This window comes from Bos mutus, chromosome 4 (genome assembly GCF_027580195.1).
Source record: "Bos mutus isolate GX-2022 chromosome 4, NWIPB_WYAK_1.1, whole genome shotgun sequence".
NCBI lineage: Eukaryota > Metazoa > Chordata > Mammalia > Artiodactyla > Bovidae > Bos > Bos mutus.
This window is the reverse complement of record NC_091620.1, coordinates 62,580,709-62,606,297: the sequence shown is the minus strand read 5'-3', so window position 1 is coordinate 62,606,297 and position 25,589 is coordinate 62,580,709. Positions and strand designations below refer to the sequence as shown.

At 40.4% G+C, this 25,589-nt stretch overlaps 1 protein-coding gene across 2 annotated transcripts in view; it reads left to right on the top strand.

Moving 5' to 3' along the window:
* DOCK4 (dedicator of cytokinesis 4) overlaps positions 1–25,589 on the top strand; it is a 479,395-nt gene that overhangs the window by 364,376 nt on the left and 89,430 nt on the right. For both annotated transcript variants that reach the window (XM_070369554.1, XM_070369552.1), the window contains exon 27: positions 14,356–14,450. In XM_070369554.1, coding sequence (XP_070225655.1) covers positions 14,356–14,450 — 95 coding nt within the window. The remainder of the gene's footprint in view (positions 1–14,355; positions 14,451–25,589) is intronic.

Sequence of the window (25,589 nt, the reverse complement as noted above, 5' to 3'; positions counted from 1 at the left end):
ACTGACTCATTTAATCCTGAAAAGAACCCCATGAGGTAGGCACTGCTGCTGCTGCTAAGTCGCTTCACTCGTGTGCGACTCTGTGCGACCCCATGGACTGTAGCCCAGCAGACTCCTCCATCCATGGGGTTTTCCAGGCAAGAGTACTGGAGTGGGGTGCCATTGCCTTCTCCAATGCATGAAAGTGAAAAGTGAAAGGGAAGTGGCTCAGTCATGTCCGACTCTTAGCGACCCCATGGACTGCAGCCCACCAGGCTCCTCCATCCATGGGATTTTCCAGGCAAGAGTACTGGAGTGGGGTGCCATTGCCTTCTCCGAGGCAGGTACTATTATCACTTTATTGTATCAGTCGCTTGACTCAATAAATGTTCATTGAGCACCTTGACTAGATGTCTGGGATATCAAGGCTAATAAAACAATCTCTATTAATGCCTTTTTGTTATTAGGGCATCTAAATCACTGTTATAAATGTGTGTGATATGTATTAATATAAACAACAGTGATGATGGCTAATAGTTACGGAGTCCCTCCTTACCTCACCCTCACCCTCACCGCCATGAACCAGATACAGTGCTAAACTCTTTTCTTACAGAGTCTCATTTCGTCAACCCCTGCAGTGAAGATTGATACTATTTCATTCCCAAGTAACTGGGAGGGTTAGGAATTCTATTAATGTCCCAGCTCTTGGCTTAGTCAGCAAAACTCAACTTTCCCCCATACTTTCATAACTCAAAATCTTTGATCTAAAATTGTATAACCTTTTCCTTTATCACCTCTTTAAAAGAAATGAGCTAGTTCTAGTCGTGAATTGCAGGTGTCTGAAAACACCAAAGTAGCAGAGGGAGAGTTTGGGGAGATTTTTTTTTGGTTAGGTTAGAAATTGAATAAATAAGGAGTATCAGTAAGGAAAGATAAAGCCTCATTGTTGTTGTTCAGTCTCTAAGTCATGTCCAACTCTTTGCGACCCCATAAACTATGGCATGCGAGGCTTCTCTATCACTATCTCTCTGAGTTTGCTAAAACTCATGTCTATTGAGTCAATGATGCCATCCCACCATCTTATCCTCTGTTGCCCCTTTCTCCTCTTGCCCTCAATTTTTCCCAGCATCAGGGTCTTTTCCAGTGAGTCTGCTTTTTACATCAGGTGGCCAAAGTATTAGAGCTTCAGCATCAGTCCTTCCAATGAATCTTCAGGACTGATTTCCTTTAGGATTGACTGGTTTGATCTCCTTTCAGTGCAAGGGACTTTCAAGAGTCTTCTCTAACACCATAGTCCAAAACCATCAATTCTTTAGCACTCAGCTTTCTTTATGGTCCAACTCTCACATCCATACATGACTAATGGAAAACCATAGTTTTGACTATACGGACCTTTGTCAACAAAGTGATCTCTCTGCTAACTTTCTAGAGTGATTAATGAAAAATCATAGCTGATACTGGAATTAGACACTGAAAATCCCAATAACCCTACCAGTTTAAAGTAATAAAGCATATATCCTCTTTTCCTTCACACATATGTATTCTAATCCCCAGAGGTAACTACTGTTAACACAGATCAGATCAGATCAGATCAGTCGCTGAGTCGTGTCCGACTCTTTGAGACCCCATGAATCGCAGCATGCCAGGCTTCCCTGTCCATCACCAACTCCCGGAGTTTACTCAAACTCATGTCCATCGAGTTGGTGATGCCATCCAGCCATTTCATCCTCTGTCATCCCCTTCTCCTCCCACCTTCAATCTTTCCCAGCTTCAGGGTCTTTTCTAATGAGTCAGTTCTTCATATCAGGTGGACAAAGCACTGGAGTTTCAGCTTTAGCATCAGTCCTTCCAAAGAACACCCAGGACTGATCTCCTTCAGGATGGACTGGTTGTATCTTCTTGCAGTCCAAGGGACTCTCAAGAGTCTTCTCCAACACTACAGTTCAAAAGCATCAATTCTTTGGTGCTCAGCTTTCTTCACAGTCCAACTCTCACATCCATACATGACCACTGGAAAAACCATAGCCTTGACTAGATGGACCTTTGTTGGCAAAGTAATGTCTCTGCTTTTGAATATTCTATCTAGGTTGGTCATAACTTTCCTTCCAAGGAGTAAGCGTCTTTTAATTTCATGGTTGCAATCACCATCTGCAGTGATTTGGGAGCCCCAAAAAAGAAAGTCTGACACTGTTTCCATTGTTTCCCCATCTATTTGCCATGAAGTGATGGAACCAGATGCCATGATCTTCGGTTTCTGAATGTTGAGCTTTAAGCCAACTTTTTCACTCTCCACTTTCACCTTCATCAAGAGGCTTTTTAGTTCCTCTTCACTTTCTGCCATAAGGGTGGTGTCATCTGCATATCTAAGGTTATTGATATTTCTCCCAGCAATCTTGATTCCAGCTTGTGTTTCTTCCAGTCCAGCGTTTCTCATGATGTACTCTGCATATAAGTTAAATAAACAGGGTGACAATATACAGCCTTGACGAACTCCTTTTCCTATTTGGAACCAGTCTGTTGTTCCATGTCCAGTTCTAACTGTTGCTTCCTGAGCTGCATACAAATTTCTCAAGAGGCAGATCAGGTGGTCTGGTATTCCCATCTCTTTCAGAATTTTCCACAGTTTATTGTGATCCACACAGTCAAAGGCTTTGGCATAGTCAATAAAGCAGAAATAGATGCTTTTCTGGAACTCTCTTGCTTTTCCCATGATCCAACGGATGTTGGCAATTTGATCTCTGGTTCCTTTGCCTTTTCTAAAACCAGCTTGAACATCTGGAAGTCCACGGTTCACATATTGCTGAAGCCTGGCTTGGAGAATTTTGAGCATTACTTTAGTAGCGTGTGAGATGAGTGCAATTGTGCAGTAGTTTGAGCATTCTTTGGCATTGCCTTTCTTTGGGATTGGAATGAAAACTGACCTTTTCCAGTCCTGTGGCCACTGCTGAGTTTTCCAAATTTGCTGGCATATTGCGTGCAGCACTTTCACAGCATCATCTTTCAGGATTTGGAATAGCTCAACTGGAATTCCATCACTTCCACTAGCTTTGTTTGTAGTGATGCTTTCTAAGGCCCACTTGACTTCACATTCCAGGATGTCTGGCTCTAGGTCAGTGATCACACCATCGTGATTATCTGAGTTGTGAAGATCTTTTTTGTACAGTTCTTCTGTGTATTCTTGCCACCTCTTCTTAATATCTTCTGCTTCTGTTAGGTCCATACCATTTCTCTCCTTTATCGATATCCTCAGGGTGTATCTTCGTAGACTGTTTTCTTTGCTGCATCCACATGCCTATGGATCATATTATTCATATGGGTTGCATTTCTCTTCACACAATAATGTATCATGGACATTATATAGCCCACTGCATCATTCATTTTTCTGAATATCATTACATAATGTTCCACACTTAATTATTCCCCTTTTGGTGAGCATTCAGTATGTTTATGACTTTTTCCATTAGAAAGAATCCTTCATGGGAATGTAAATTGGAATGTTATTATGGAGAACAGTATAGATTCCTTACAAAACTAAAAATAGAACTACCATATTGTCCTGTAATCTTAATCCTGGCCATGTATCTAGACAAAATTCTAATTTGAAAAGCTACATGCACTCCAATTTCATAGCCGCACTATTTATAATAGTCAAGTTATGGAAGCAACCTAAATGTCTATCAATGGAGGAATACATAAAGTTGTGGTATGTATATACAATGCACACCTGAAAGTAACACGACATTGTAAATTAACTACAATAAAAAGATTTATAAAATGAAATAACTACCTTCTATCAAAAATATACATATGTATATATTAGTATAAAGAAGGGATCCTGCCATGTATATCTTAATGTCAATACATAGATCTCCATTGACTTGCACCCTTATTGCTGTAGAATGAATTTCTGGAATTTGAACTGTTGAATCATGGGATATACACATTCTAAATCTTATTTGGTGCTGACAAATTATATACTGAGATTTTCAAATTACTGTTTTGGTTGTTTATTATTTTTTTTTCTTCTTCTTATCAGTTCAAAGAGAGATTTGGCCTAGCCATTCCCCATTAGTCTGTAAATCAAAATGATTGTTGAAAGTATGTAGTTCTCAAGTATCTGCTAAGCCTCACGTGTTTGAACTCCATTCTTGCTTGGAGAGCTTGGGTGTTGGCAGAGTGACTATCGGAGTCGCTTCTAGCATCGTGAACAGTAGGCTGTTTCTTCTCCCTGGTCTTCGGGCGCTTGTGTGTGAGTCATGGTCAGCTGCAGTGTGCAGGAGCGTGGCCCTTGGTGCTGCGCCTCTGTATTGTTTCTTTCCTTCTCTGGAACCTGCCATTATTTTAGAAATGAACAATAAGCAAAAACTAAGCAGTGATCAGAGTTTTTTCCTTCTGTAGTCAGTAATGTTTTATTATAACCCACCCTTTGTAATACACCCACCTTCTACCGGGGCTAAAGTTTTGTCCATATCCCTGACATTTTATGTATATAGAGAGCAGTAAAACTCCTGTTTTTTGCTGATTATGACTTTTCATATAGAGCTATGAGGATCTTGCCCTAAGCTTGAGAGTATACATGTTCTGAAAGTTAGATACAGTACTATTATTACCTTTCATTGTCTCCCTTATATTAGCCCAATAGCTTCCAACATTGGAGAAGGCAATGGCACCCCACTCCAGTACTCTTGCCTGGGAAGTTCCATGGACGGAGGAGCCTGGTGGGCTGCAGTCCATGGGGTCGCGAAGAGTCGGACACGACTGAACGACTTCACTTTCCTGCATTGGAGAAGGAAATGGCAACCCACTCCAGTGTTCTTGCCTGGAGAATCCCAGGAACAGGGGAGCCTGGTGGGCTGCCGTCTATGGGGTTGCACAGAGTCGGACACGACTGAAGTGACTTAGCAGCAGCAGCAGCTTCCAACAGTCATATCTGATCAAGTCTCAAGCCATCTATAAAACTCTGAGGCCTTAACATTATCTGCAGGACAAAACCCAGTCTCCTGATCATCTTCCTTATTTTCAATCTTCCTTCTACCCTCACTGTCCTCCATCCCTTCCCAAACACCTTTCATTGCTGTCAGTTAAGATTACTGTGATTACTTGTATATTCATCACAAACTGTATAGATAATTTTAAATTCCTGTTTCACCTCCTGCTTTAAATCTGGCTCAGGAGTCATTTAAAAAAAAAATTTAGTTTACAGTGTACTGGGTCTTCATTGCTGTGTGGGCTTTTTCTCTACTTGCAGTGAGCGGGGCCTCCTCTCCAGCTGCGGTGTGTGGGCTTCTCACTGCAGTGGCGTCTCTTGCGGAGCACGGGCTCTAGGGCATTGTGGGCTCAGTAGTTGTGGTTCCCGGGTTCTAGAGCATAGGCTGAATAGTTGCAGTTGTGGTGCATGGGCTTAGTGGCTCTGTAGCATGTGGGATCTTCCCGAATCAGAGATCGAATCCATGTCTCCTGCATTGGCAGGTGGATTCTTTACCACTGAGCCACCAGGGAAGCCCCCGATGTCACTTTTTAAAAATGAAGGCTTCACAGACCACAGTCCCTGTCTGTGAGAACATGTACATTTGTTTTCTTGTATTCTTGATGACTATGAGCTCTCTGAGCATAAGGATTCTGTGTTCTAAGCATTAAATCTTTATTGAGTGAATCAACCCTCATAATAAATGTCTGATTGCTTCAGAAGCCATCTTTTTCCATGAAGTTATTTCAACTTATAGTCTTTATTTTATTACAAAAAAAATTGTATAGTTCTTGAAGATTGAGGACCATTTGGAAGTTATTTTTGCATAATCTACTTAGTAAATTGTAAGGATATAAATTTCAATGTGATAAATTTTGATTAACACTCTTTAATTGAGTTCAGACCCTGAATCAACAGTGTCACATGTTTGAAATCTGTGGCATATTTTTAAAATAACATTTGACTATAGTCGAATCATGTTGCTATTGTTCAGGCACTGAGTTGTGTCTAACTCTGTTAGCCCACGGACAGCAGTGCACCAGGCTCTCATGTCCTTCACTGTCTTCTGGAGAGAAATTACTCAAATTCATTTCCATTGATTCAGTGATGCTATCTAACCATCTTATCCTCTGCCACCCTTTTCTCCTTTTGCCTTTTGCCTCCTTCAGTCTTTTCCAGCATCAGGGCTCTTTGCAAGAGGTGGCCAAAGCATTGGAGCTTCAGCCTCAGTCCTTCCAATGAATATTCAGGGTTGATTTCCTTTAGGATTGACTGGTTTGATCTCCCTGCTGTCCAAGGGACTCTCAAGAGTCTTCTCCAGAACCACATTTCGAAAGCATCAGTTCTTCAGTGCTCAGCCTTCTTTATGGTCCAGCTCTCACATCCGTACGTGACTACTGGAAAAGCCATAGCTTTCACTATATGGACCTTTGTCAGCAATGTGTACATAGAAGGCACTGTCCCATTTACATGAGGAGACAGTGTCCCAGGCTGTCCAGTACCTCATGAGGCCTTTTCCCCCAGATTTCTTAACTGAGGTTTCATGATCTCCAAAGGCCTGCTTCTGTGCCTCACCAATTCTGTTTCATATACAACTGATTTCTATCTTGTGTTGTTCTGATACCATCGTATATTTAAACATAAAACATTGTGTTGTATATTGTAGTCAGAAAATCTTTGTGAAACAGGAGTGTGATCTTCTTACATGTATGTATAAAGTCCCTCAGTGTCTCTACATTGTCCTCAGGGTGAATTTCCAAACTGCTTACCAGGGAAAAGGTAGGAGATTCATTTGTCTTTTTATTTGCTTATTTATCTTTGGTCCATAGTTATTGTTAGTATCCTGTTTATCCATCTTTTATGTATCCCTACCCACCTACCATTATATCTACAACTGTGGGCAAGAATCCGTTAGAAGAAATGGAGTAGCCATCATAGTCAACAAAAGAGTCCAAAATGCAGTACTTGGATGCAATCTCAGAAACGACAGAATGATCTCTGTTTGTTTCCAAGACAAACCATTCAGTAACACAGTAATCCAAGTCTATGCCCTGACCAATAATGCTGAAGAAGCTAAAGTTGAAGGCTTCTGTGAAGACCTACAAGACCTTCTAGAACTAACACCAAAAAAGATGTCCTTTTCATTATAGGGGACTGGTATGCAAAAGTAGGAAGTCAGGAAATATCTGGAGTAACAGACTAATTTGGTCTTGGAGTACAGAATGAAGCAGGGCAAAGGCTAACAGTTTTGCCAAGAGAATACACTGGATATAGCAAACACCCTCTTCCAACAACACAAGAGAAGACTCTACACATGGACATCATCAGATGATCAATACTGAAATCAGATTAATTATATTCTTTGCAGCCAAAGATGGAGAAGCTCTATATAGTCAGCAAAAACAAGGCTGGGAGCTGACTGTGGCTCAGATCATGAACTCCTTATTGCCAAATTCAGACTTAAATTGAAGAAAGTAGGGAAAACCACCAGACCATTGAGATCTAATGAGAGATCTAAGTCAAATCTCTTACGACTATACAGTGGAAGTGACAAGTAGATTCATTCGAGGGATTAGATCTGATAGAGTGCCTAAATAACTATGGATGGAGGAGGTTTGGAACCTTCAGCAGGAGGTAGGGATCAAGATAATCCCCAAGAAAAAGAAATGCAAAAAAGGTAAAACGATTATCTGAGGAGCACTTACAAACAGCTATGAAAAGAAGAGAAGCAAAAGGCAAAGGAGAAAAGGAAAGATATACCCATTGGATTGCAGAGTTCCAAAGAACAGCAAGGAGATAAGAAAGCCTTCCTCAGTGATCAATGCAAAGAAATAGAGGAAAACAATAGAATGGGAAAGACTAGAGATCTCAGAAAATTAGAGATATCAAGGGAACTTTTCATGCAAAGATGGGCTCAATAAAGGCTGGAAATGGTATGGACCTAACAGAAGCAGAAGATACTATTAAGAGGTGGCAAGAATACGCAGAAGAACTATACAAAAAAGGTCTTCAGGACCCAGATAATCATGATGGTGTGATCACTTACCTATAGCCAGACATCCTGGAATGCAAAGTCAGGTGGGCCTTAGGAAGCATCACTGCGAAAAAAGCTGTACAACGTTTTTCTTATTCCAGTTGAGCCATTTCAAATCCTAAAAGATGATGCTGTAAAAGTGCTGCACTCAATATGCCAGCAAATTTGGAAAACTCAGCAGTGGCCACAGGACTGGAAAAAGTCAGTTTTCATTCCAATCCCAAAGGTAATGCCAAAGAATGTTCAAATTACCACACCATTGCACTTATCTCACACTCTAGTAAAGTAAGGCTCAAAATTCTCTAGGCCAGGCTTCAACAGTATGTGAACCGTGAACTTCCAGATGTTCAAGCTGGATTTAAAAAAGGCAGAGGAAGCAGAGATCAAATTGCCAACATCCACTGGATCATTGAAAAAGCACAAGAGTTCCAGAAAACCATCTACTTCTGCTTTATTGACTATGCCGAAGCCTTTGACTGCGTGGATCACATCAAACTGTGGAAAATTCTTCGAAAGATGGGAATATCAGACCACCTGACCTGCCTCCTGAGAAATCTGTATGCAGGTGAAGAAGCAACAGTTAGAATTGGACATGGAACAGCAGACTGGTTCCAAATCGGGAAAGGAGTATGTCAAGGCTGTATATTGTCACCCTGCTTATTTAACTTATATGCAGAGTACATCGTGAGAAATGCTGGACTGGATGAAGCACAAGCTGAAATCAAGATTGCTGGGAGAAATATCAATAATCTCAGATATGCAGATGACACCACCCTTATGGCAGAAAGAGAACTATAGAGCCTCCTGATGAAAGTAAAAGAGGAGAGTGAAAAAGTTGGCTTAAAACTCAGCATTCAAAAAACTAAGATCATGGCACCTGGTCCCATCACTTCATGGCAAATAGATGGGGAAACAGTGGAAACAGTGACAGATTTTATTTTGGGGGGCTCCAGAATCACTGCAGATGGTGACTGCAGCCATGAAATTAAAAGATGCTTGCTCCTTGGAAGAAAAGTTATGACCAACCTAGACAGCATATTAAAAAGCAAAGGCATTCCTTCGCCAGCAAAGGTCCATCTAGCCAAAGCTATGGTTTTTCCAGTGGTCATGTATGGATGTGATAGTTGGACTATAAAGAAAGCTGAGCACCGAAGAATTGATGCTTTTGAACTGTAGTGTTGGAGAAGACTCTTGAGAGTCCCTTGGACAGCAGTGAGATCCAACCCATCTATCCTAAAGGAGAACAGTCCTGAATATTCATTGGAAGGACTGATGCTGCAGCTGAAACTCCAATACTTTGTCCACCTGATACGAAGAACTGACTCATTAGAAAAGACCTTGATGCTGGGAAAGATTGAAGGCGGGAGGAGAAGGAAGCGACAGAGGATGAGATGGTTGGATGGCATTACCAACTCAATGGACATGAGTTTGAGTCAACTCTGGGAGTTGATGATTGACAGGGAGGCCTGGCGTGCTGCAGTCCATGGGGTCGCAAAGAGTCGGACATGACTGAGCAACTGAACTGAACTGATACACCTACCCGCCCCATTTCTGAGCGCTCCCTTTTGCAGCCTGGGTGAGCTTGTGTTCTGTCTTGCCTCTGGGGCTGGAGGCCCTTCCCTTGGCGTGAAATACCTGTGAAAGTGTTAGTCCCTCAGTCCTGTTAGACTCTTTGGGACCCCATGGACTGTAGCCTGCCAAGCTCCTCCGTCCATGGTATTTTCCAGGCAAGAATACTGGAGTGGGTTGCCATTTCCTTCTCTAGGGGATCTTCCTGACCCAGGGATCGAACCCAGTTCTTCTCATTGCAGGTCTGTAATGCAGGTCAATTGTAGTGACTTGCAATATGGTCACTGCAATTAATGACCATATTAATTATTTTTAGTCTCTTCTAACTACAAGAGACTTTAAATTGTTAGTCACTCAGACATGTCTAACTCTTTGAGACTCCATGGACTGTCATCTACCATCTGAGCTATCAGGGAAGCAGTGAAATAGCTGGCCCACAGATTTATCCTAGTTTGTAGCACATCCTTAAATAGATGAGCACTCATCTCTCCCACAAAACTGAGTTTGAGGAAGGCAGAGGTCATGTTCAGCTAACTCACTATGGTGTGGCCTGTTGCAGGTACTGTGTACATATTCTTGCATGAATAAATGAAAGAATATATTTTATCCCACTAGGTGTCCCCAGCCTCTTTTACAGTGCCTAGCACATATCAAAGCACCCAATATTTATGAATGAATAAATGTTAATGATTATCTAACGCCATAGCAATTACGTCTGCTTTCTTTTCTATTTGAATTTGAGACTTTTTATTGTTTGTGAAGGTTTTCACCTGAAGGTTTTCACCTATTTTTTTTTTTAATTTTGATCCCTTGTTTGAATAATAACCAGCAATGCAATTAAAAAACTATGTTGTGCTATTTTTGAAACCTGCCAGGCTGCCAATTTTCTTAATATGCTCTCTGATTCATCTAATAACTTGGAAATATCTTCCTCTATCAATTTCCTTTTATCAAGGAAAAAAAAACAGCACTATTGACTGTTAAATAACATTGGTCAGGTTATTTTTTTTTTTAATTTTGATCTTCAAAACTCAATTGTTTGAATAATAAACAAAAGAAATGTGGTATTTTCAAGTTAGTCAAGGAAAAAAACTATGCAATGTTTGACAAGCTATTTGACCAGTTTTGCCAAAATGAAAATGAAACTTTAATATTTTTTATTGTTTGCTGTCAATGTTTGAGTTTTTAAAATAATAAAGTTTTTTTTTCTTATTAAAAAAATAAAAAAAAAAAAATTAAAAAGGAAAAAAAAAAATAAAATAAAATAATGGCATATCAAACACTTATTTCTGTGTGCTATCCAAACCAGAGTATGATTGCAACAGTGTTCTTTTTTTAAATTTTAAAAAGAATCTGTTACTTATTGTTCATATGTGCAAAATAATTTCACTTATCTGTGCAGACATTCTTGTTTAGTGAAAAGTCCTTAGAACAGACAAGGAAATACCCTTGCATTTGGGGAGGGATGGGATGTTAAGCCTCATATTCAGGTCTTGGTGCTTTAAAATATTGGAACTGAGTTTGAAATGTAACCTGTCACAAGGCAATTGACAAGAATACTTGCTGAACCCTTGTAAGTACCACAGTGGAATGTGCTTGTGTTACCATCTACTGAAACATTAACCTACAGTTTAGAAATATAAAGTTTTGCATACTGCATGAATAGATGAGTGACCGTGTTAATTATTTTTAGTCTCTTCTAACTACAAGAGACTTTAAAGTGTTAGTCACTCAGTCATGTCTGACTCTTTGAGACTCCATGGACTGTCGTCTACTAGGCTCCTCTGTCCATGGAATTCTCCAGACAATAATACTAGAGTGGGTAGCCATTCCCTTCTCCAGAGGATCTTCCCAATCCAGGGATTGAACCTGGGTCATGCATTGCAGGCAGATTTTTTTTTACCCTCTGCCGCTGCTGGTAAGTTGCTTCAGTCGTGTCCAACTCTGTGCAACCCCATAGACAGCAGCCCACCAGGCTCCGCAGTCCCTGGGATTCTCCAAGCAAAAACACTGGAGTGGACTGCCATTTCCTTCTCCAATGCATGCATGCATGCTAAGTTGCTTCAGTCATTTCCAACCGTGTGCAACCCCATGTACAACAGCCCACCAGGCTCCCCTGTCCACCAGATTACCTAGGCAAGAATACTGAAGTGGGTTGCCATTTCCTTCTCTATTTTACCCTCTGAGTCACCAGGAAAGCCCAACTCCTTGCATTATAAAGCCTCAGAGCTCAGCTCCAGAGAGGTTAAATAAATTATCTAGGTCATTGAGTTTGTTAATGGCAGAGGCAGGATTAAAATCTAGATTTTCTGATCTCAGTATAATGTTCTTTTATTTTTCATTATAAGATTTCTACAAATGAATGTGTTTGGTTCCACAAAGGTAGATGAAGCTTAGAAAGCTACTTGAGACGGTGAGAGGTTTTCTTCAGGGAAATAAAGGTTGATGTCAGTTTGTAGGCTCTGGCCCAAGGCCCCATGCTGCCACGCCTTTTATTTTATGAGATAAATGGGAATAGGAAAATAAGATGGTACAGAAACAGGTTGTATGTCGCCAATCCTACACCTGGAATAACTTAGCCTTTGTCCCCTGCACTACAAAACAGCAGTCAAAGTTGCTAGCCCTGAAGATAGATATCTTGCCTCCTGTAGCCAATTTTTCAGCCATTTTTTTTTCCTCTGTGCAACAGACATCCCTCTCTCCTGTTCCCTACTGTGAGGGGTGCTGCCTCCAATTTCCAGTTCTGTTTAATGATTGGAGTAGAAAAGATGAAACGTCAGCATTTTAGAACCTACAGTGGTAAAGATTTCACCTGCCAATACAGGAGATGCAACAAGAGATGTGGATTCGATCCCTGGATCAGGAAGATCCACTAGAGAAGGAAATGGTAATCCACTCCAGTTTTTTTGCCTGGAAAAGTCCATGGAGGGAGGAGCCTTTTGGGCTACAGTTCATGGGGTCACAGTCAGTCACGACTTAGCAACTGAGGGCGCGTGCACACACACACACACACACACACACAAGTGCATGTGTGCTAAGTTGCTTCAGTAGTATCTGACTCCTTGCGACCCTGTGGACTATAGTCCACCTGAATCCTCAGTCCATGGGATTCTCCAGGCAAGAATACTGGAGTGGGCTGTCATTTCATTCTCCCAACAAAAGTACTTGTAAACTATGAAAAACAAGTGACTCCCCACCTTCAGGATTTTTCTTAAATATCTATCTAAGCAAATACATCAAGACAGAAAAGTAAAGTGAGGTATAACACTTCGAAAGGTAAATGCAAACAGTTTTTGCAAGGGTTATATGTGTTCGTGTCTGCAAAACGCAGAAGAATCAACAGGAAAACTGAAAAAAGTTTTAGAAATGCATTAAAAAGAGCTTCTCACAGTTTTGGTGTGCTAATGACTCCCTATTGCAACGGAGGGCTAGAATGGAAGTTGCCCAAAATTATCTGACCTGAAGGTGAATATGTTTGGGAAACTGTGGTAATTCTGCCAACACAGGAAGGGTCTGTCTCACCATTTAAAGACAGATGACCTAGTGGGCATGTTTCCATATGGCATGGACTACACATCACTGTATGTGTGCTGATGCCAAAGAAGCTAAATTAAATCCTTGTCAAAATATTTATGGGTTTGATGAAAGCTGTTAGAATATGTAAACACACACACACAGCTCCCACGTGTTTCTAGCTTTTTAGGATCTTTCTGTCTACTGATGGTATGGGTGACAATGATAATCTTAATTTCAAGTGGCTTACATGTTTAACCTAATGTGTTGTTAGGTTTGATAAATAAAACTCATATTTGAGGTGTTTTTCTGAGCAACACCATACTGTTACCTTCAGTGAAATTGTGAAATATATTTTCCTAGCAGTAATTAAGTTCCAAAACTATCTCTAAGTTTTCTAGTTAACAAATTTAAATCATAATTAGATTGAGCCTGTCTCTTTTTGAGTAGGGCAAGCTCCATTTCATTCATTACCTGCAGTGTGTTAGCTTCTTGAGTTCTTATCAAGTACAATGTACTCCAGCACTTTGGGTCTGTTTCTTACAACGTTTTAAGAAATGATGTTTCTATGTCTGACAATAGCTTTTTGTCAAGAGTGTTTCCAGGTGCTTGGCTTAAAGATACCATCTCCATAAATACCAGTGCCCCCTAGTATGGCATCTTTGTGAAGAATACCTTGACATACTCTTAGTTTCTAAGGCCTTGTCACTGGGCTCAGCTTCATACACATCCCTCTCTATTTATTCTGCCTAGGACCTTCAGATTCTATAAACCTGCATGCGTCCCATTAATCCTGCATTTTTAGAATGCCCTTTAAGAAACATGGGTTTTTTCCTAAGATGCTTTTCAATGAGTATAGCTTTCTAAATTCTAACACCCACTTAAAGGAAAGCATAATTGAACTAAGACCCTTTGCAGTTCTCTTGAACTGAAAAGTTCTGAAGTTTAGGACACTATAATAGAAGAAAGAAAATACATTTCCCTGCTAATCTGTTAGTAGTTTTCTGTTTTCTTTTTCAAACCTAAATGTTTAGAGCTTGTGGAGAAAAACAAAGCGTCATTTCCACTATGCATGAGAAAGAGAAAGGAGGAACGTTTGGGAAGGGTAGCAAATCAAGTGGGCACTGAGAATGGGAAAGATGATTTTTTCTCCTGGGTAAAGTATTGAGTATGGCTCCTTTCTGTAAGTGCTTTAGAAATGGTAACAGTAGCTCTGTGTGTGTGTGTGTGTGTGTGTGTGTGTGTGAACAATTACAGTAACTCAGTAAAATGGTCTCTCTCCTCCTTACCCAAGGATTTCCTGCTGCAGATATTTACTGTGTTCCGAATATTGATACGCCCAGAGATGTTTCCAAAGGACTGGACTGTCATGCGCTTGGTGGCTAACAAGTAAGACATTTACATTGATGATAATTGCAACTCACTGATTATGGGAAGAGGAGAATATGAAATGATACATTCACTTTTATCTCAAATTTGAAACCTCCAAATCCTGGAGTTCTTTTTCTTTGCTTCTGAGTGAACTTGTTTTGTTTCTTTGCTTGCTTGCTTTTCCTAATCATTACTATTTGTTTTAAATAGGTAGTATGTTAACATAGCTCAAAAATCAAACTGTATAACAGAGTATGCCTTGAGAAGTCCCTCTCCCACCTACTTTATTTACCCCTACTCCCAGCCTGCAATAACCACTTCTATTTGTTTCTTGCATGTCCTTCCACTGTTCTTTTATGCAGAGCTTAGCAGGTAGCAGAATAAATGAACTGTCCTGCAAATCTTTCTTTTACATAAAAATCCTGGCACTCTTTCCAAATCAATATGTAGAAAGTCCCTCATTCATTTATGGTTTCATTTTCTTTTGTAGCTGTATGATATTCCATTGACTAGATGTACCATGGCTTATTTAATACCAGCTTTGTTTCTGGACCCTTGAGTCATTTCTGATCTTTCTTAATTCATTTGAACTCAGAGAATACACTCAGCATCTCCCGTGTGCTGAGCACTGGGAATAAGATAGGATCCCTGAGTTACGCAGGTGAAGATTGAAGTTCCTTTTACACACCTGAGTGATGTGACCAACAGAAGGCTGAAAATAGTGCTCTGAAGGAAGTTCAGGAAGAGATAGAGACATTTGGGGAGTTACTGATGTTGACAAAATTAGCTTATATTAAGCATATTGGGGGGAAAAAGTAAAATGATCTGAGGTCAATAGTTGAATGAGTAGGAACCAGGAAAGGAGAGTAAGGGATGGTCAGAATGGCCTTCTATTCCAGGAGCTATTCCTAGAGGGCACAGCGTCATGGGTTTATCTGCTTTTACACTTTTGGCCTCTATTATCTCAGAATTTGAAATAAAGATGAAGTGGGGTTTTTTTTTTGTTTGTTTTTAGGAAAGTGGCTTGATCTTTATCTCCACACTTATAATTTACCCTATTTCATAAGCATCCTTTCCTCCAGTCCACATTTGCCTGCCTCTCCTTCCTCCTCTTCTCCCATCCCCTAAACCCTCATGCTCAGGGTGAAGGTTGGCTTCTTCAGGTATCTGTTCATGGGTCAAAAACACCATCCGTCCTCCCCAGGTACCCAAATAGGATGAAGGTAAGAACCCCAGGAAGATAGGATTTGATGTTGATTAGAGATGCCTAATGTGACTTCTGCTGCAGTACACATTTAGAGATGAGGAGGTGTTAAAATGCTGTGTTAAAAACTTTGTGAAGTAACAAATTGTATAATATGGCATATTATATTTTACATAAGTACAGAAACAGCTTTTCCATTTTGAAGAGTAATTGAGAATCCTGAAATAGCTCTCTTTAGAATTTAACATATTTAGTTTGATATCTGTGAGTAGAATCAAATATCTCTTCATCTGGATGTCCAGATGCTACAGGTTTAAGTGGGAACCATTGGTCATGTTTCTGGCCTCATTACCAAACAGCAAATATTCTGGGTACCTGGAGAGGGTGTTGAGTGGTCCAGGGAGCCAGCACAGGAAGGGGTCTGTGCTGTTGACATCGTCATCATACAGCATCATTGTTTGGTCATCCTGCCTGCCCTGTGTACAGAGGGATATTTTGACTTGAATTAGAATTTCCAGTGGCAGACATTCAAACTGAAAGTGAATTTAACATTTTGTTCCTTTTGTATAAAGGTGGTGGTTGAGCTTCTGAAAACCATGACAGTCATGTGGCTTATGATAGGAAATGCCATCTCACTCTGCCGCCACCTAAAAATCTACTACATTTGGCAAGACTTTATGGTCATATGAGTGGGGAGCAGACTTATAAGTCAGATTCTGTTTTTGAGTAAACTTACAATGTTCAAGATTTCCATCCCTAATGTTAGCTAAATAGGAGCATGGTTCTGTTAGAGGTGAGCTCTGTGTAATGTGTTTAAACCACAGATTAGTCCCATAGCAAACCTAAGAAAAAGGTCGTAAGACTTTGCTGAATGCAGTACCATCATTCCATTGACACCCAAGTCAGTGCTGATAGGAATCTGGCACTACTTTCCCCCTGGTGATATCTGGCTGTGGTATATCCAACCTAATTCATAGACAGGACTCCACAGCCTGTGAACCACCTGCCAAGTTGGAATAGACCCCCTGATTTCTGCTGTTCAGTTTCCTTTCCTCTCCTCATTTAACTGTCATAGTCATTTCCCATTCAAACCTTGAAAGCATGTGGGATCTTTCTTGTGTGATAATGGTTTTTCCAGTAGTCATGTATGGATGTGAGAGTTGGACTATAAAGCTGAGCACTGAAGAACTGATGCTTTTGAACTGTGGTGTTGGAGGAGACTCTTGAGAGTCCCTTGGACAGCAAGGAGATCCAACCAGTCCATCCTAAAGGAAGTCAGTCCTGAATATTCATTGGAAGGACTGATGCTGATGCTAAAACTCCAATACTTTGTCCACCTGATACGAAGAACTGACTCATTTGAAAAGACCCTGATCCTGGGAAAGATTGAAGGCGGGAGGAGAAAGGAATGACAGAGGATGAGATGGTTGGATGGCATCACGGACTCAATGGACATGAGTTTGAGTGAACTCCAGGAGATGGCAATGGACAGGGAGGCCTGGCATACTGCAGTCCATGGGCTCGCAAAGAGTTGGACATGACTGAGTGACTGAACTGAACGTTCAGAAATAAACCTTCAGCTATTTGTGTCTTATCTGTTAAAAAATATAAACATCAATAGTATTGATAGAGAAATAAATCTCTGAAAGATATTTTAAATATCTTAAAAAAGAGCCCACGTCAGAAATTAAAAGGTTTTACTTTGTTAAATTGTATAGAAGCAAGTTTCAGAAGCTAGATCTAGGTCCCTGAAGTTGACTACCTTTTCTTCCATGACACTAACTTTCTTAGAGAAATATTTGAGAAGTGCCCCTCAAAGAGGCATTTTCACCTAAACTTCCACTTTTACTACCCACTTGCATGCTTGATACATGTCAAATTGCTGGTAACTGGCCCAGAAGTCACCATCGCCTAGGCTGGAACTCAACTGAGTAGCTCATCCCACAAAGTATGTGTTCTTTTATATGTTGGTCCTTTCTTCCAGTGTTTTCAAGGCAGTTAAATGCTGTCTTTAAACTGTGCTGTCCCAAATCCTGTAGCTTCTCTGCATTATGTGAGGTCCTACCAAAAGCCATGACTTATAAATACCTGGCTGTTAGTATGGTCTTTTGTTTTTTTCTACCTGAATGTCTCATGTTGTGTGTTCAGGCTGAATTTCCCAAGGATAAGAAAGTTGACTTCTGCTTGCCTGCAAAGCTTAATTGTGCCTGGCCACTGTAAGTTCTTGGTAGATGTTTCACATGAGGACAACTGCTCAATCTGAGAAAGAAGGAACATAAGGAAGATGAAAATTGAGTACCAAAAATACAGGACACTTTGAGACAGGCTTCTCTCCACCCTCTTCCATACACATTGCAAAATACAGTACAAAAATAAAGTCAGAGCTTTATACATATTTTCAAGATTTGCTTAGTGAGGAAAGTAAAAATTCCCTAGCCCTGCAGTTAAAATTTCAGATCCTTGTTTTGTTTATCTTCTCTGCATGTTGGCTTCAAACATTTACTTGGTGTGTGTGTGTGTGTGTGTGTGTGTGTGTGTGTGTGTGTGTGTATGTGTGTGTTTTCCCACCAAACACTGAATTGTTTAGCTGATTTACCTTCACCAGTTTATGTTCAAATGAGACATATATAGCAAATAAGTGATTTATGGAATCAGAGTCTTAGGGAAGGTCATCCATTCCTTCATTGACTCCTTCATTCAGTAAATATTTTCTAGTGCCTAATCTGTAAAATAAATGTCATCATGATAAAAAGCACAGTTCTGAGAGGGGGGCTGTGAAAGGAACTTTGTTCTGGACTGGAATAGGAGGAGTTTTTATGAAGGAGTGAAACTTGAGCTGAAATCTGTAGCAGGAGTTAATAGGTAGACAGCAAAGGAAGGCTTCTTATCAGCAGGAATAGCATGCACACAGGCCCTGTGGTCAGAGTGAAGATGGCACATTCAAGGATCTGGAAGATTGTGTGGAGGAAATGCGAGGAGGGAAGGAACCAGTAAAAATGAGGTTGGAAGAAGACAAGGTCCAGATATTAGGCGGTAAAGAGACAAGGGAGAAACCAGGAAAGACCAGTTAGGAGCTTAATACAGCAATCTGGGTAAGAGACCACGATGACTTGAACAGGTGGATTGCAATGAAGGTAGTGAGAAGGTCAGTTTTTTTTTGTTTGTTTATTGAAGGATAATTGCTTTACAGAATTTTGTTGTTTTCTGTCAAACCTCAACATGAATCAGCCATAGTTACACATATATCCTCTCCCTTTTGAAATTCCCCCCTATCTCCCTCCCCACCCCACCTCCCTGGGTTGATACAGAGCCCCTGTTTGAAAACAGAGATGACAAGACTTGCAGATGGCTGGATGTGGGCAGGAAAGAAAAAAGTTTGAAGATGGCTCTTAGAATTGTGGCCTCAACAGAAGGACAAATGGTGGTAACATTCACTTAAATGGAAAATACTGAGAGAGGAGTGGGAGAGGTGAAGGATCCTTTATTGAGCAGAAATTTGAGATGCTGTTAGATACCCAAGTGGAGATGTAAGAGAAGAGGCTGGACATGCTTGTATGGAGCTCAGAGAAGTTAAGACTAGCGACATGCTAGTACGTTTGAGGTCCTTGGCATTGGGTAGTATTTGAAGTCATCAAACTGAATCAGAGCACTCTAGAGGAAACTACAGATTGAAAAGAGAAGCCTACTTAAGACTGGGCCCTGCGACATGCCCACCTTCCAAGGTCAAGATATTTGGAAGCCACCAGCAACAGAGATGGAAAAGGAGTAGCCTATGATGTAAGATGAGAACCAGAAGGGCATAATATCGACCATATGAGAAAAATATTTCATAAAGGAAGGCGGTAAAGAGCTTCTGGGAGGTTGGAGGATGAAGACTTGACAATTATCCCTGGGTTTTGACAGTGGGATGCAGATACTGGTGACCTTGACAAGTGCTGTTTCAGTGGAGTGGTAGAGATGAAAGTCATTAGAGTGAATTCGAGAGCAGATGGGAATTGAAAAAATGAAAGCAATAATTATCAGCTCTTTAGAAGATTTTGCTGTAAGAAGGAGCAGAGAAATGTGGCTATATCTGGAAGGAGATATGAACGCTAAGATTCATTTCTGAATATGGAATATTATGCATGTTGGTTTACAGATACGAAGGGCACAGAAAAAAGAAATATTGATAGTGCTAAAGAAAACAGGCCTAAGTGAAGAAACAGTGTCCTTGGATAAGCCAGTAGGGGTGAGATCAAGTACAGGATTTCTCATCGTGCCTGTCTGAGAACACCTTTCCTGAAGGTAGCGCTGTCCGCTGTCAACTTGCACTGGAAATTAGGTCAGCTGCCTAAGCATACAGTTTAGTTCTGTTGACATTGTTTTTTGTGGTGAGACGTTCTCAATGAAGGAAGCTCACCAAACTTAGGATAGCACTGATAAAGTACCCACCAAGAAGCTTGGCTTTAGCTAGGAGCATTGATCCGTTGTAACAGGAAGGAAGACAAAGTATGTGACACTGACTAAGAAAGGTTTTATGTTAGAGTAGATGATCTGTTGAAAGTGAAAACTTGGAAGTGTTAGTCCCTCAGTCATGTCCAACTCTTTTCAACCCTGTGGACTGCAGCCTTTCAGCCTCCTCTGTTCATGGAATTTTCCAAGCAAGAATACTGGAGAAGGTAACCATTCCCTTCTCCAGATGTTCTTCCCAACCCAGGGATTGAGCCAGGGTCTCCTGCATTGCAGGCAAATTCTTTACCATCTGAGCCACCAGGGAAGCCTGAGGTCTGCCAGGCTCCTCTGTCCATGGAATTTTCCAGGCAAGAATACTGGAGAAGGTAACCATTCCTTTCTCCAGATGTTCTTCCCAACCCAGGGATTGAGCCAGAGTCTCCTGCCTTGCAGGCAGATTCTTTATCATCTGAGCCACCAGGGAAGCCTATAGTCTGTTGAAGACCCATTGAAAAATAATTACTATTGCTTTTTGTTGACGGTGGGGTTTTTCTATTAGGGTCATTATCTTTAAAAACTTTACTGTGGCGGGGCTTGGGGAAGATAGTGATTTTTACCAAAAACTATATTACTAAGAGAAATGTGCCATACTTCCAGAGTTAAAGCAAATATTTACAAAAGAATTGCCTGCATCTCCTGGTGAGGTGTGAGGAGTTGGTAGAATGAATACATGAGGAAAGGGAAGAATTCATTAGGATTTAAGTCTAATAGGCCAAACAAACAAACAAACAAAAACTGAGGCTGTTGCCACATGAGTGATTTTGTACCAACACTGCCCAGAGGAGAAGGTCATGGGATTTCTAAAAATCCTTCCATTTCAAGAATCTTTGTTGATTCTTTTGACCTCACCCGCACTGCATACCTCCCTGACTAAAAGCAGAATCACTTCTTTTCCTGCCTTCCTGTTTTGGCTTATTCTGTGACCTCCACTTGGAGTGGCTTTCTCCATCAGCTTTGCCTGTCTTAATCTCAGTCTCGTCTTCAAAATATGCATAGAAACAGTATTGGTTCCTTTACAGTGATAAATGTACCATACCAATAATAGATGTTAATAATAAGGGAAACTGGGTATGACGTATACAGAAACTCTCTGTATTATCTTTGCAATAATCCTGTAAGCCTAAAACTGTTCTTAGAAAAAGTTTATTTAAAAAAAAAAAAGCTATAGAAAAGTATAAAAAGTTCTACAAGGCTTACACTTTAGAAATACCTAGTACAGCAAATAATTATCACAAACCATAGATTTAAATACTGGTTTGAAACTACAGTCATTCAGCAAACACTTACTGGGCTAGGCCCTTGGTGATGCAGTGTTTACCATAGACAAATTTCCCAAATATCATTGCTCACCGAGTTCCAACTCTCATCTTCTTTTCCATCTCTAACACCAGACCTCAAAATGAATGATCACGTGCATCAGAATCACGTGGCTGAGCCCTGGCGTGATCTTGCCAAGCCATAGCCTCTGGTGAGACCCTAAAGCCTCATGTATCTTTCAGGTACTACTCATGTACTGACATTTGAGGACCACTAGCTTAGGCCACGGATAAGGCAATGGCAACCAACTCCAGTACTCTTGCCTGGAGAATCCCAGGGACAAAGGAGCCTGGTGGGCTGCCATCTCTGGGGTCGCACAGAGTCGGACATGACTGAAGCGACTTAGCAGCAGCAGCAGCAGCAGCAGCAGCTTAGGTCAGTTTCCCTGATGGCCATCCAGGATTTTGATCTGCCCTCTTAACCCTCCAGCTTATAGGGAATTTGTCATCCTCCAAGTTTAGATCTCCTTAGTTTTTCAGTGCACAAACATTAACCTTGTTGATGTCCAATTTATCAAAAAACTGGATATTGGAATCCAAAATATTCAGTCCATTTATAATTTATGGAGATGGGCTTTTGCTTGAGCAGATTATCAGGTTAAAGTAGTTTTCAAAAGGACAGTTTATAGGATGAGGTTTCTCTAGGGGGAATGACATTGCATAAAAATACTTTCTAAATGCCAGAAATGAGGTGGCAGCTGGAAAACTTGAAGAAAGAGCTTTGCTTTCCTGTCTGCTAGTTTCTCTTTTATGTATACATTTATCATGCTGTGCCATAGATTAGGGTTGTCAAAAGTGATCCTTATGGTTGCATTACTATGGCAGACACCAGTATTTTGACCATTTGTAGTAACAGATTGCAAACCTTTCTTGGCTATTGAATTGGAGCCCTGAAATTTGAAAAGTCCACATATTCAGAAACTGAGTCATGAGTAAAAGAATAAAACCAAAGGAGCCACATGGTTTTGGGTAAATTAGAACAAGTAAAGAAAAATCCTTAAACACTACAGGTTTCCACCACAGTGAAGGAGCCATAATATATACGTGCCTTTTTAGCTGATTGAGGGCCTGTATGCCAGGAAACTGTCTTAGTGCTGAGGCATAAAAAGCTCTGGGAGCTGCCTCTGTGGCTTGGGCTGAATATTATAAGCATAAATGAAAAGCAATTGAAATAGTCATTTTAAGATCTTTTTAGCCCTGGGAAGTCATATTTTTGAAGGTCTTATCCCTCATGATACCACCTGCTGCATGCCAAAATGAAAAGCAGTTTTTACATTTTGTTTTTTAAAGTATTGGCCTATGTAATAAATTGCCAGGCTTCCCTGGTGACTGAAACTGTAAAGAATCTTCCTGCAATGCAAGAGACCCAGGTTCGATCCCTGGGTTGGGAAGATCCCCTGGAGAAGGAATGGCAACCCACTCCAGTATTCTTACCTGGAAAATCTCATGGACAGAGAAGTCTGGCAGGCTACAGTACATGTGGTTGCACAGAGTCGAACATGACTGAGTGACTAACAAACATGTGCAGTACTTTCCAAAACCCCTGAAAGGGCCAGTGCCCTGTAGTACTTATGCCTGATGATAAAGCACCCTTGGTAAGAGGATGAGATGTTCAGTGTAGAGCAAGGATGCATGTCCTGTTAAAGAGCCACGGCAGTCATTGGCCTAAAATTCTCGAAGGCAGGAGAATGTGAAGCAGTGTTGTTTGGAATGTGTTTCTGATGTGGACCTCTCCAGAGCCTTGCTCTTCAAAAGTTGGATTGTGAATCAACAGCGTGAACGTTTCCAGGAGCTTGTAAGAAATGCAGAACTTTAGCCCTATCCCAAGCCTGCTGAATCATGATATACATCTTAACTGATCACCAGGTACCCATGGAAGTTTGTCTAACTCTTAAAAAGGTTTGTCTAGAGCAGTGGTTCTCAGCTCTGGTGTACATAGGAATCACCTGGGAGCTTTACTGATCCTGAGGTCCACATTGCACCCCAGTCCAATTATTAAATCTCTGGGGTGTGATCCAGACATCTGTGTTTTTTAAAGCTCCGCAGTGATTCCAGTAAGCAGTCAGCTTGAGGCTCACAGGTCCTTCATAAAGCCAGAGAGACTCCTTGTTTACCAGCAAGTGCTGTTCAAGAAGCTGTGGATTTTGTTCATGTGTTTGGGATCTGGCATATAAATTACAAATGAGTAGTCTTTGCCAAGGAATCATCACACTTGGAAGATTGAGTTTGTTGGCTCCTTTCCACAGCATTGGGCCCAATAATCCAAATCTCAGATATGTCATGTTTTACTAACACTAGAGGTTACTGTTTCTGAACAACAGTCCAAGCTGGAGTTGTGGGCCAGAAGGTCGTTTTGATGTGAAACTCAAAACGTATCGTGGTTCTGTGTATGTTTCTTCATTGACTGTTGAAGGAAAACATTTGTTAAGGATGCAAAATTTTCTTCTTTCAACTTAGAAGCCCAACAATGCAATAGGTGCTGGACAAGGAGCCTGTTTCTTGCCTGATAGCGTTCCATTTTCTGATAATTAAGCTTTAGTTTTATATAGCAAGATTTGAATGAACTACTTTAGAAACTTAATCAGTTACCAGCATGGATTTCATCAGTGTCTATAGACAGTTGTCAATTTATACTGTTCTGATATATGTGATTTGTCTCTTTGATGTGGAATTCACTGTTGATATCTGCCATTTGGGCGATAGAAGAAACCATAGGACTTCTCAATCTCATAGGCTTTACTTATGCTTGACTTTCATAGGATGGGTCATTGGAAGGGGTAAATGACATATTAAAAGGCAGGTGAATGTAACACAGTGCTGGCTCGTGGTAGAGCAAGTACCCAAGAAAATGGTGGCTTTCTTCTCTTTCTTCTTCTTAACACATTATTGACTGGGGGTTTTGGCAGAAACTAATGCCTGTGGCCAGCAATTTGTTATGTAAGTGAATGCTGAAACATCTCCAGTCAATAACAGGTGACAGAAGATGTATTAATATCTCTGTCAATAAGTTGTTAACTTGAGCTTCCATATTCAACTATCCATTTCTTAGCCTCATTATTCATCTCCTGCCCCACAGGGAGACTATAATAGTGACTTTTCCAACAGATTGCAATAATGAACATTTATGTTCTTCAAAAACTATAAATATTCTTCTAATGAGTAAATATTCTTTTAATCCCTGTTTTACCAGTAGGATAACCAAGGTGTGAGGTTGATGAGGTGTTTTGTTTTGTTTCATGTTATTTTACCTAGGGTCATACAATTACATCCTTCAATTACAAGTCCTGTAATGAGAACTAGGGCCTCATCACATCACAAGCACTTCCTTATGCATGCATCTTAGGAAAGGCCAAAGAGATTTTAAATATCAATCATTTATAAATTGGTGCTTCATTTCTGGTGGTTTGGGGAGTGACCTATCTTGTTTCAATAAATGCTGTTATCTGATGTTAAATGAGCCAATTGGAATTGCATTCAGTTTTGAACATATGTTCTTGTAGCCGTAAAAAGGAGCAGATTTTGAACAAATTGCTTAACTCAAGAGTTGACCAAGGAAGCTTACTAAATCCTTTTTTAATCTCCCTAGCAGGATACAGATGACGGTATGTGGCCTCTCTGCAGGCTTTCCCTAATTCTCCAGCCCAGAGATGCCCCTTTCTCTAAAGTGCTGTAACACTCAGTTTCACACAGCTTAGTACTAGGATATAGACAATTTCACAGTCTGTAATGGTTTCTTTAGTGGCAATCTTGTCACCATGGAGAGGGAATCTGACTCCCATAGCTCTTACATGCCCACTAACACCTTAAATAGGGGAGAGCAGAGAGAAGATGGTCAAATAAATACTCAATATAATCCATTGCTTTAGCCTGCCCATTTCGTCTTTGGGCTCTCTCTCTTTTGCTGTATTTTATAAGTTTTTATACTTTCTTCCGTGTTAATAAAATATAGACTACTGTAAATTTATTTAAAAGTTTTTGCTTTGTTTACAAATTTAAATATTGTAAAACATCAAGACAATATAATTCTGAGTCATATGAATTTATAGATTTTTCTGCATATCATTTCAGTGATAGATTCTTTTACTTTTTTTTCTAAGTGTTCTCTTTTTTATTTCTAATATGAATTATCTAATATTGTTCCACAGG